The sequence below is a fragment of the Pleurodeles waltl genome, chromosome 7 (assembly GCF_031143425.1).
Source record: "Pleurodeles waltl isolate 20211129_DDA chromosome 7, aPleWal1.hap1.20221129, whole genome shotgun sequence".
Taxonomy (NCBI): Eukaryota; Metazoa; Chordata; class Amphibia; order Caudata; family Salamandridae; genus Pleurodeles; species Pleurodeles waltl.
In genome coordinates, this window is record NC_090446.1 from 1,547,502,926 (window position 1) to 1,547,516,058 (window position 13,133).

Sequence of the window (13,133 nt, forward strand, 5' to 3'; positions counted from 1 at the left end):
ATGAAATCCCTCAGCAGGTGGAGAACAGGGAGCTCAGCTGGTTTAGGGACACTCCTGCTATACACATTAAAAATAAATACTTTCACCTTTTTCGATGGGGAAATATCTAGGCCTAACAGGTCTGGCGAGTCGATGGGTAACTGACTAACATGGCGACCGAAAGAAATCTTAACCTGGGTCTATCTGACTTGGGCTTACCGGCTGGCACATAAAATGAGTTAAAACCTTGCCTGGAAGAAGGGACAATTTCCCAAGGTCCCTGAATAATTATATCAGCCTTTTCAACAAATGCCCCCCAGTCTTCTTGAGTGCACTGGCTTCCCAGTCCTTCAATGTTCCAGGAAACCAAGGTGAGGTAATTTACAGGGCATTGTGGGGTAGAACATAGGTGAAAGAATTGAATCATTGAGAACTCTGCTGTTCGCTAGAGGGAAGTACATGGGCGCCCTTGTTCATCGCTCAGTAGCATCCTCCACAGGGGAATCAGGGACAAAGCAAAGGCTGTTTTTAGATGTCGTGGCTGGAGGAGGGTTTCTACATATGTCATTGGTAGGGAAGGGGCTCTGTGTACTATCCAGTCAATCCACTATAGGTAAGGGGAGGGAGCTTGTGGTTGCTTTCATCAGTTCATTTGTTCACTTGATGACTCGGGTTCCCTGCCATCAGTGTTGGCCCTCCATTAAAGCCTGGAGATCCCTCTTGCCTGGTAGGGTCTCTGAATAAGGCAAGAGCCTTCCAAGGGCAAGGTGGAGGCCATGACTTCTGCTCGCCTGGTGGCTTGGCAAACTGCCCACTTGCTTTAAACGTCCCTCATGATGTCTGATCAGTGTGTGGAGGTTCATGTAAGTGCCTTTGGATTAGGGCGGCTGCTTCCTACAACCACCTACTCCACATTCTGTCGAGAGTGGCCAGAGTGGAAGCAAGTTCACGTGTCTGTGTTGGGTCAGCGGCTTCCTGTGAGTGGTCTACAGTGGGCGGGTTCCACAGCTGGTCTTTGATGGTGGACTTGTCATAGAGTGACCTCTCCTTGAACGTTTGACTCTCTTTCAGGCACAGCCAGAGTCACACAGAGCCAGCGGAGCCGTACTTATCAGAAACCACACCAGACTCTACATCAGGTGGGTGGAGCTAATATTGAAAGGAAGTGACATCATCATCACAGTTTACGTGAATGGTTCGTCACCAAGGAACCCACAGGGGATTGTATCATTCATTATACGAGTGCTGTTGTCTAGTGAGTTTCTCTATTGGTCGTAGTGCGACGGAGTAACAGAAAACCGAAGATTTGTGTTGGTTTTCGTAATTTAAGTAACAACATCAAAACTGAAAGATTTCCTTTGTCTACAAGTAATGAAATGGTCAACTTTCCTAGGGGGCTAAGTTGTTTCTGAAGATTGATTTATCATCTGCATATCAGCAGACCCCCATAGCACCTGTCTCCATGGCACTCACGGCTTTTATCACACCTGAAGGATGTAGTGATGTGGCACGTCTGCTGTGCCCTGTGTGTTAGGAAAGGGGGTGATGCAGTGACGTGGCATGTCTGCTGCGCCCTGTGTGTTAGGAAAGGGGTGATATAAGTGGGTGATGTAGTGACGTGGCACGTCTGCTGTGCCCTGTGTGTTAGGAAAGAGGTGATGTAAGTGGGTGATGTAGTGACGTGGCACGTCTGTTGTGCCCTGTGTGTTAGGAAAGGGGTGATATAAGTGGGTGATGTAGTGACGTGGCACGTCTGCTGCACCCTGTGTGTTAGGAAAGGGGTGATGTAGTGACGTGGCACATCTGCTGCGCCCTGTGTGTTAGGAAAGGGGTGATGTAGTGACGTGGCAAGTCTGCTGTGCCCTGTGTGTTAGGAAAGGGGTGATGTAGTGACGTGGCACGTCTGCTGTGCCCTGTGTGTTAGGAAAGGGGGTGATGTAGTGACATGGCACATCTGCTGTGCCCTGTGTGTTAGGAAAGGGGGTGATGTAGTGACGTGGCACGTCTGCTGTGCCCTGTGTGTTCGGAAAGGGGTGATATAAGTGGGTGATGTAGTGACGTGGCACGTCTGCTGCACCCTGTGTGTTAGGAAAGGGGTGATATAAGTGGGTGATGTAGTGACGTGGCACGTCTGCTGCACCCTGTGGGTTAGGAAAGGGGTGATGTAGTGACGTGGCACGTCTGTTGTGCCCTGTGTGTTAGGAAAGGGGTGATATAAGTGGGTGATGTAGTGACGTGGCACGTCTGCTGCGCCCTGTGTGTTAGGAAAGGGGTGATATAAGTGGGTGATGTAGTGACGTGCACGTCTGCTGTGCCCTGTGTGTTAGGAAAGAGGTGATGTAAGTGGGTGATGTAGTGACGTGGCACGTCTGTTGTGCCCAGTGTGTTAGGAAAGGGGTGATATAAGTGGGTGATGTAGTGACGTTGTACGTCTGCTGCACCCTGTGTGTTAGGAAAGGGGTGATGTAGTGACGTGGCACGTCTGCTGCGCCCTGTGTGTTAGGAAAGGGGTGATGTAGTGACGTGGCAAGTCTGCTGTGCCCTGTGTGTTAGGAAAGGGGTGATGTAGTGACGTGGCACGTCTGCTGTGCCCTGTGTGTTAGGAAAGAGGGTGATGTAGTGACATGGCACGTCTGCTGTGCCCTGTGTGTTAGGAAAGGGGGTGATGTAGTGACGTGGCACGTCTGCTGTGCCCTGTGTGTTCGGAAAGGGGTGATATAAGTGGGTGATGTAGTGACGTGGCACGTCTGCTGCACCCTGTGTGTTAGGAAAGGGGTGATATAAGTGGGTGATGTAGTGACGTGGCACGTCTGCTTCACCCTGTGTGTTAGGAAAGGGGTGATGTAGTGACGTGGCACGTCTGTTGTGCCCTGTGTGTTAGGAAAGGGGTGATATAAGTGGGTGATGTAGTGACGTGGCACGTCTGCTGCGCCCTGTGTGTTAGGAAAGGGGTGATATAAGTGGGTGATGTAGTGACGTGGCACGTCTGCTGTGCCCTGTGTGTTAGGAAAGAGGTGATGTAAGTGGGTGATGTAGTGACGTGGCACGTCTGTTGTGCCCTGTGTGTTAGGAAAGGGGTGATATAAGTGGGTGATGTAGTGACGTGGCACGTCTGCTGCACCCTGTGTGTTAGGAAAGGGGTGATGTAGTGACGTGGCACGTCTGTTGTGCCCTGTGTGTTAGGAAAGGGGTGATATAAGTGGGTGATGTAGTGACGTGGCACGTCTGCTGCACCCTGTGTGTTAGGAAAGGGGTGATGTAGTGACGTGGCAAGTCTGCTGTGCCCTGTGTGTTAGGAAAGGGGTGATGTAGTGACGTGGCACGTCTGCTGTGCCCTGTGTGTTAGGAAAGGGGGTGATGTAGTGACATGGCACGTCTGCTGTGCCCTGTGTGTTAGGAAAGGGGTGATATAAGTGGGTGATGTAGTGACATGGCACGTCTGCCGTGCCCTGTGTGTTAGGAAAGGGGTGATGTAAGTGGGTGATGTAGTGACATGGCACGTCTGCCGTGCCCTGTGTGTTAGGAAAGGGGTGATGTAAGTGGGTGATGTAGTGACTTGGCACGTCCGCTGCGCCCTGTGTGTTAGGAAAGGGGTGATATGAGTGGGTGATGTAGTGACGTGGCACGTCTGCTGCGCCCTGTGTGTTAGGAAAGGGGTGATATAAGTGGGTGATGTAGTGATGTGGCACGACTGCTGCGCCCTGTGTGTTAGGAAAGGGTGAAATAAGTGGGTGATGTAGTGACGTGGCACGTCTGCTGTGCCCTGTGTGCTAGGAAAGGGGGTAATGTAGTGACATGGCACGTCTGCTGTGTCCTGTGTGTTAGGAAAGGGGTGATATAAGTGGGTGATGTAGTGACGTGGCACGTCTGCTGCACCCTGTGTGTTAGGAAAGGGGTGATGTAGTGACGTGGCAAGTCTGCTGTGCCCTGTGTGTTAGGAAAGGGGTGATGTAGTGACGTGGCAAGTCTGCTGTGCCCTGTGTGTTAGGAAAGGGGTGATGTAGTGACGTGGCAAGTCTGCTGTGCCCTGTGTGTTAGGAAAGGGGTGTTATAAGTGGGTGATGTAGTGACGTGGCACGTCTGCCGTGCCCTGTGTGTTAGGAAAGGGGATGTTGTAGAGACATGAAGTGCTTGTGTGTACATAGGCTGAGTGTGCTCGCTTTAGAGTGTTGCTTGTGGATGCTGTGTGAGAGCCATAGTGCATGGAATGATGGGGTCTGTGTCCAGGGGTGATGGCCGACAGGTCAACACAGCTGGAGGGTGGATGGACCCCTAAACAGCAGCTATCAGACTTTGGCTGTACCCCAAGGATCCCAACATGAAGTAAAGGGCTTTCTCCTTCCTGAGTGGCTGTGGAATCTTGTGTAAAGACACGGCCCTTGAACTACAATTACCTCTGCACTTTTACCAGTACAGTGGCTTTCCACTGGAGCTCGGGTTCGGGTTAAGATGGCTGCATCACCAGTGATGACTTGCACATGTCTGCACATGTTTGTAAGGCAGAAAATGTAACATTTCTGGAGACCAGTGGCTCTTGAGTAGAGCAGACTCTGATTCTCAAATAATAGGTCTTGTGGGAATGTGCATACAGCGCTCTGTTACTTCTGTGGGTCCTCTTGGCACTGGCACCTGAGAGACCCTGAAGAAGGCCTTGGAATGCTGAAACTCACTGTCGAAACAGCCATCTTGTTGGAGCTTTCGGGAACAGCAGCTGGGGTATGGTGCATGTCTCTGCGGGAATCTTGTACCAGAGGATGGCACCCTGAAAGCTCACCTACCCCTTTCAGTACCCTATTAGCAGGGTTGTACTTCTATGAGTATTGGAGTCAGACTACCAGGGGTGAGACCCTGGCACACCTTATACATGATGCAGTCAGTTTTAACCATGGCCCCTTTATGGACCAGGAGCCAGTGAGCTCAGGTGAAGGTAGGTTCTCCTCTTCCCTCTGGTGGTAGTTCACATGGCAGCTCTGATGAGGGTCTCTCATTCTGGGGGTTTCTCTTTCACACTGATAATCAGCTGTGCGACATTGGCACAGAGGTGAGGGATGCTCCTCTAGGCCAGTGCCCTGACTAGGGGTTGTATGTCGATACTGAAAATGTAATGGGGTCGGATTCAATCTTTCAGGAATGCCCCAGAGCATCGGGTTGGGGCTGAAGCCGAGTTCTCCAGTGGCACTATTTGGGATCTTTCTGAAATATTTGATGCAGTCCTCTAGTGACTTGGCTCTGACAAGTTATGGGTTTAGGTGGTAGGGCAAGAGCTTTAAAGTATTACATTTGTAAAGTAACTTAAAAGTGATGCATTGCTTGGATTATTCCCACTGATGTCACTCCCAGTGGTTCAGAGCTGCACTGATATTACTGATTCCACTCTGTATCAGTTGAAGCCTGATTCACCAACATATTTCTTCCAAAAGAAGAGTGTTTAGTCACCAGAAACATGCACACAAAGGTGAGCCCTGGGGCCCTGTCAGAGCCTCTTCCCTCCACTGTCTTCAGGCTCCAGGACAGAGCCCTGGCAGGCTATGATATCTCAGACTCTCTCTTGCATCTCTCACTGTAGGAGGCTGGCCTGGCTTGTAGTGGGTACCAATGGTCATTATACCTTATGCCAGGTCCAGTTATCCCTTATTAGTAGAGTGTAGTAGTGTTCTAGCAGCTTAGGCTGATAGAGGTAGCTATAGCCGAGCAGCCAAGGCTGAACTAGGAGACATGCAAAGCTCATGCAATACCACTTATATCATATAGGTACTAGATCATAAGAAACACAATACTCATAGTTACTAAAAATAAAGGTACTTTATTTTAGTGACAATGTGCCAAAAATATCTCAGGGGATATACTCCCTTAGGAGGTAAGTAACATACACAAAATATACACAACTAACCAAAATCAGGAAGTAAAACAGTCAGAAAGCAGTGCAAACACAGTAGAATACAATATGATGCAATAGGCCTAGGGGCAACACAAACCATATACTAAGAAAGTGGAATGTGAACCACTTAGGGACCCCTGGCCTAGTGTAGTGTGTAGAGGGTCGCTGGGAGTGTAAGAAAACACTAAGGGTGTCCAAGATACCCCACCCCAAGACCCTGAAAAGTAGGAGTAAAGTGGTACTACTTTCCCAGAAGCACGCTAAAGTTGTGATAGGAGATTCTGCAAGGACAACAACTGACTGCAAAGCACTGAAGACCGATTCCTGGACCCGAGGACCTGTAAAGGAATGGGACCAAGTCCAAGAGTCACGAAACTGTCCAGGGGGGGCAGGAGCCCACTAAACCCCGGATGAAGGTGCAAAATGGCTGCCTCCAGATGGAAGAAACTGAAGATTCTGCAACAACGAAAGGTGCCAGGAACTTCTCCTTTGTGCAGAAGATGTCCCACGGAATGCTGGAGGATGCAGAGCTGTTTCTTTGGACAAAGACCACAAACAAGCCTTGCTATATGCAAAGGTCGCGGTTAAAAAAAAGGGTGCTGGCCGGCCCCAGGAGGGACCAGGAGGTCGCCACTTGGACGAGGAGACAGAGGGGGCCCTCAGCGACACAGAGAGCCCACGCACAAGAAGTCAGCACCCGCAGAAGTACTTGAACATGGGTTCAAGAAAACTCAGCATGGCGGTGTAGGAGGCTGGACTGGCTTGTAGTGAGTACCTAGGGGTACTTGCACCTTGCACCATGCCCAGTTATCCCTTATTCGTGTATAGGGTGTCTAGCAGCATAGGCTGATAGATAATGGTAGCTTAGCAGAGCAGCTTAGGCTGAACTAGGAGACGAGTGAAGCTCCTACAGTACCACTTAGTGTCATATGCACAATATCATAAGAAAACACAATACACAGATATACTAAAAATAAAGGTACTTTATTTTTATGACAATATGCCAAAAGTATCTCAGTGAGTACCCTCAGTATGAGGATAGCAAATATACACAAGATATATGTACACAATACCAAAATATGCAGTAATAGTATTAGAAAACAGTGCAAACAATGTATAGTTACAATAGGATGCAATGGAGACACATAGGGATAGGGGCAACACAAACCATATACTCCAAAAGTGGAATGCGAACCACGAATGGACCCCAAACCTATGTGACCTTGTAGAGGGTCGCTGGGACTATTAGAAAATAGTAAGGGTTAGAAAAATAGCCCACCCCAAGACCCTGAAAAGTGAGTGCAAAGTGCACTAAAGTTCCCCAAAGGACATAGAAGTCGTGATAGGGGAATTCTGCAGGAAAGACACAAACCAACAATGCAACAACGATGGATTTCCAGTCGAGGGTAACTGTGGAACAAGGGGACAGAGTCCAAAAGTCACAAGCAAGTCGGAGATGGGCAGGTGCCCAGGAAATGCCAGCTGTGGGTGCAAAGATGCTGCTACTGGACAGTAGAAGCGTAGGTGTCTGCAAGAACAACAAGGGCTAGAGACTTCCCCTTTGGAGGACGGATCCCTCACGCCGTGGAGAGTTGTGCAGAAGTTTTTTCCTGCCAAAAGACCGCCAACAAGCCTTGCTAGCTGCAAATCATGCGGTAAGGGTTTTTGGATGCTGCTGTGGACCAGGATGTCGCAAATTGCGTCAGGGGACAGAGGGGACGTAGAGCAAGACAAGGAGCCCTCTCAGTAGCAGGCAGCACCCGGAGAAGTGCCAGAAACAGGCACTACGAGGATGCGTGAAACGGTGCTCACCCGAAGTCGCACAAAGGAGTCCCACGTCACCGGAGAACAACTTAGGGGGTCGTGCAATGCAGGTTAGAGTGCCGTGGACCCAGGCTGGACTGTGCACAACGGATTTCCGCCGGAAGTGCACGGAGGCCGGAGTACCTGCAAAAGTTGCGGTTTCCAACAATGCAGTCTGGCGTGGGAAGGCAAGGACTTACCTCCACCAAACTTGGACTGAAGAGTCACTGGACTGTGGGAGTCACTTGGACAGAGTTGCTGGATTCAAGGGACCTCGCTCGTCGTGCTGAGAGGAGACCCAAGGGACCGGTAATGCAGCTTTTTGGTGCCTGCGGTTGCAGGGGGAAGATTCCGTCGACCCACTGGAGATTTCTTCGGAGCTTCTAGTGCAGAGAGGAGGCAGACTACCCCCACAGCATGCACCACCAGGAAAACAGTCGAGAAGGCGGCAGGATCAGCGTTACAGAGTTGCAGTAGTCGTCTTTGCTACTATGTTGCAGTTTTGCAGGCTTCCAGCGCGGTCAGCAGTCGATTCCTTGGCAGAAGGTGAAGAGAGAGATGCAGAGGAACTCGGATGAGCTCTTGCATTCGTTATCTAAAGAATCCCAAGAGACAGAGACCCTAAATAGCCAGAGAAGAGGGTTTGGCTACCTAGGAGAGAGGATAGGCTAGCAACACCTGAAGGAGCCTATCACAAGGAGTCTCTGACGTCACCTGGTGGCACTGGCCACTCAGAGCAGTCCAGTGTGCCAGCAGCACCTCTGTTTCCAAGATGGCAGAGGTCTGGAGCACACTGGAGGAGCTCTGGGCACCTCCCAGGGGAGGTACAGGTCAGGGGAGTGGTCACTCCCCTTTCCTTTGTCCAGTTTCGTGCCAGAGCAGGGCTAAGGGGTCCCTGAACCGGTGTAGACTGGCTTATGCAGAAATGGGCACCAAATGTGCCCATGAAAGCATTTCCAGAGGCTGGGGGAGGCTACTCCTCCCCTGCCTTCACACCATTTTCCAAAGGGAGAGGGTGTAACACCCTCTCTCAGAGGAAGTCCTTTGTTCTGCCATCCTGGGCCAGGCCTGGCTGGACCCCAGGAGGGCAGATGCCTGTCTGAGGGGTTGGCAGCAGCAGCAGCTGCAGTGAAACCCCGGGAAAGGCAGTTTGGCAGTACCAGGGTCTGTGCTACAGACCCCTGGGATCATGGGATTGTGCCAACTATGCCAGGATGGCATAGAGGGGGCAATTCCATGATCATAGACATATTACATGGCCATATTCGGAGTTACCATTGTGAAGCTACATATAGGTAGTGACCTATATGTAGTGCACACGTGTAATGGTGTCCCCGCACTCACAAAGTCCGGGGAATTGGCCCTGAACAATGTGGGGGCACCTTGGCTAGTGCCAGGGTGCCCTCACACTAAGTAACTTAGCACCCAACCTTTACCAGGTAAAGGTTAGACATATAGGTGACTTATAAGTTACTTAAGTGCAGTGTAAAATGGCTGTGAAATAACGTGGACGTTATTTCACTCAGGCTGCAGTGGCAGGCCTGTGTAAGATTTGTCAGAGCTCCCTATGGGTGGCAAAAGAAATGCTGCAGCCCATAGGGATCTCCTGGAACCCCAATACCCTGGGTACCTCAGTACCATATACTAGGGAATTATAAGGGTGTTCCAGTAAGCCAATGTAAATTGGTAAAATTGGTCACTAGCCTGTTAGTGACAATTTGAAAGTAATGAGAGAGCATAACCACTGAGGTTCTGATTAGCAGAGCCTCAGTGAGACAGTTAGTCATAACACAGGTAACACATTTCAGGCACACTTATGAGCACTGGGGCCCTGACTAGCAGGGTCCCAGTGACACATACAACTAAAACAACATATATACAGTGAAAAATGGGGGTAACATGCCAGGCAAGATGGTACTTTCCTACACAACCCCCCCCCAAACGAAGGACAATAAGACTAGCCATGACCTGATGAGTCTTCATTGTCTAAGTGGAAATATCTGGAGAGTCCATCTGCATTGGAGTGGCTACTCCCAGGTCTATGTTCCACTGTATAGTCCATTCCCTGTAGGGATATGGACCACCTCAACAATTTAGGATTTTCACCTTTCATTTGTTTTAGCCAAAGTAGAGGTTTGTGGTCTGTCTGAACAATGAAGTGAGTGCCAAACAGGTATGGCCTCAACTTCTTCAGAGCCCAGACCACAGCAAAGGCCTCCCTCTCAATAGCAGACCAACGCTTTTCTCTAGGGGTCAACCTCCTACTATTAAAAGCAACAGGTTGATCCTGGCCCTCAGAATTAAGTTGTGATAGGACTTCCCCTACTCCTAATTCAGATGCATCAGTTTGGACATAGAATTTTTTAGAGTAACAAGGGCTTTTCAGAACAGGTGCAGAGCACATGGCCTGCTTCAGCTCCTCAAAAGCTTTCTGACAGCTAGCTGTCCACAATACCTTTGTAGGCATCTTTTTGGATGTGAGGTCATTAAGAGGGGCTGCAATGGAGCCATAGTTCTTAATGAACCTCCTGTAATACCCAGTGAGGCCTAGGAAGGCTCTCACCTGAGTCTGAGTGGTAGGGGGAACCCAATCTACAATTGTTTGGATTTTCCCCTGTAGTGGTGCAATCTGTTCCCCACCAACAAGGTGTCCCAGATAAACCACCTTCCCCTGCCCTATCTGGCACTTTGAAGCCTTGATAGTGAGGCCTGCCTTTTGCAGGGCCTCTAAAACTTTCCATAGGTGGACCAGGTGATCATCCCAGGTGGAGCTAAAGACAGCTATATAATCTAGATATGTTGCACTAAAGGCGTCCAACCCTTGCAGGACTGTGTTCACCAACCTCTGAAAAGTGTCAGGTGCATTACTCAAACTAAAGGGCATAACAGTGAACTGAAAGTGCCCTCCAATGGTTGAAAATGCTGTTTTAGGTTTAGCATCTTCTGACAACTTAATCTGCCAATACCCTGCAGTTAAGTCAAAGGTGCTTAAATACTTGGCAGAAGCCAGTGTATCTATTAGCTCATCTGCCCTGGGTATAGGGTGAGCATCAGTTTTGGTTACTTGATTGAGCCCTCTGTAGTCAACACATAACCTCATTTCCTTTTTACCATCTTTACTTTGAAGTTTTGGGACAAGCCCCACTGGGCTAGCCCATGTCCTTTCAGAAGGCTCAATCACTCCTAGATCCAACATTTTCTGAACCTCTTTTTTTTATGCAATCCCTGACATGGTCAGGCTGCCTATAAATCTTTCTTTTGACAGGCAAACTGTCTCCAGTGTTGATTGTGTGCACACACCAGGTAGTTGTACCTGGGATCAGTGAGAAGAAGTCAGAGAACTGGCCTTGGAGATTTATACAGTTGTCCTTCTGCTCAGCAGTAAGGCAATCTGCAAGCACCACTCCCTCCACTAAGCCATCAGCTTCAGTGGTGGAGAAGAGATCAGGGAGAGGGTCACTCTCTTTCTCCTGCCCCTCATCAGTTGCCATGAGCAGGGTTAAGTCAGCCCTGTCATAGTAAGGTTTCAGGCGATTGATATGGAGTACCCTAAGGGGACTCCTGGCAGTGCCCAAGGTCTACCAAGTAGGTGACCTCTCCTTTCTTTTCAACAATGAGATGGGGTCCACTGCATTTGTCCTTGAGTGCTCTGGGGGCCACAGGCTCCAATACCCACATCTTCTGTCCTGGGTGGTAGTGGGCCAGGACAGCCTTCTAGTCATGCCATTGCTTTTGCAGCTCTTGGCTGGCCTGAAGGTTTTTACTGGCCTTTTTCATGTACTCAGCCATCCTAGATCTCAGGCCAAGTACATAATCCACAATGTCTTGCTTGGGAGCTTTTAAAGGTTGTTCCCAACCCTCCTTCACAAGAGCAAGGAGACCTCTTACAGGGTGCCCAAAAAGAAGTTCAAAAGAGCTAAAGCTCACTCCTTTTTGGGGTACCTCCCTGTAAGCAAAAATGAGGCATGGCAACAGGACATCCCATCTCCTCCTGAGTTTTTCAGGGAGTCCCTTGATCATACCTTTGAGAGTTTTATTAAACCTCTCAACCAGTCCATTTGTCTGTGGATGATAAGGAGTAGTGAACTTGTAAGTTACACCACATCCTCCCACATAGCTTTGAGGTATGCAGACATGAAGTTACTACCTCTGCCTGACACCACTTCCTTAGGGAAACCCACTCTGGAAAAGATTCCCAGAAGGGCTTTTGCCACTGCAGGAGCTGTAGTGGTCCTTAAGGGTATAGCTTCAGGATACCTAGTGGCATGGTCCACTACCACAAGGATAAACCTATTGACTGAAGCTGTTGGAGGGTCAAGGGTCCAACTATGTCAACACCTACCCTTTCAAAGGGTGCCCCAACCACTGGGAGTGGAATTAAGGGGGCCTTTGGTGTGCCACCACTCTTGCTACTGGCTTGGCAGGTCACACAGGAACGACAAAACTCTTGGGGCCAGATGTAGCAACTTTGCAAATTTAAAAGCATTCACGGACATGGAGGTCTGCTGACTATAGCAGGCCTCCATATCCGTGAGTGCCCATAGTCGCTATGGGGTCGCAAAGACCCACCTCATTAATATTAATGAGGTGGGTCGCAAATTGCGGCCCCATAGCGACTATGGGCACTCACGGATATAGAGGCCTGCTGTAGCCAGCAGACCTCCATGTCCGTGAATGCTTTTAAATGAAGCAGTTTTTTTTTTCCAAGTGTAGCCCGTTTTCCTTAAAGGAAAACGAGCTGCACTTAAAAAAAAAAACGAAACCTTTTGTTTCGGAATTTTTTCAGGGCAGGTAGTGGACCACCTACCGTTTGCGAGTGGGTTACCATCCACTTCAAGTGGATGGTAACTGCGACTCCATTTGCGACCGCGTACGCGGTCGCAAATGGAGTTGCATACCACTCCGACTCGCAAATAGGAAGGGAACACCCCTTCCTATTTGCGACTCTGAAATGCATTTTGCGAGTCGGTCCCGACTCGCAAAATGCATTTCTGCATAGCAAACTCAGGTTTGCGACTCACAAACGGCGATTTTCGCAGTTTGCGACTCGCAAACCGTTTGCTACATCTGCCCCTTGGTGTCCTCTGGCATGTGAGGCCAGTGAAGCAATGGAGCAAGTCTGTCTCAAGTTTTACTCTGGCCTAAATGCCCAGCCAAAGGAATATCATGTGCCAAGGTCAGAAGAAAATCCCTATACTGCAAAGAGATGACCAATCTCCTGGCTGTTCCAGGTTTAGGGTCCCTTGACTCAGTATAGAGGAGCTTATCTTCCCAATAGAACTCATGGCTATCAGTGATATCCCCATTCTGCTGTTTGATAGCTTGCTGTCTTAAACCCTCTAGTGTGGGACAGGTCTGCTGTGCCACACTCAGCTCTTCCCTAGCAGGCCCCCATTCACCCAAAAGTTCAGCAGTGTCTGCTGCTAGCTCATCTGGTGTAGGTTCTTCACAGGATGAGGATTCCTCTTCCTCA

General features: G+C 49.5%; 1 protein-coding gene across 3 annotated transcripts in view; it reads left to right on the top strand.

The window, feature by feature from the left end:
* The window catches only part of CBLC (Cbl proto-oncogene C), a 195,336-nt gene that overhangs the window by 151,788 nt on the left and 30,415 nt on the right, over positions 1-13,133 (top strand). For 2 of the 3 annotated variants that reach the window (XM_069201446.1, XM_069201447.1), the window contains one exon: positions 1,051-1,118. The exons of the other annotated variant lie outside the window; for it this stretch is intronic. In XM_069201446.1, the coding sequence (XP_069057547.1) occupies positions 1,051-1,118 (68 nt within the window). The remainder of the gene's footprint in view (positions 1-1,050; positions 1,119-13,133) is intronic. 3 annotated transcript variants of the gene reach the window in all.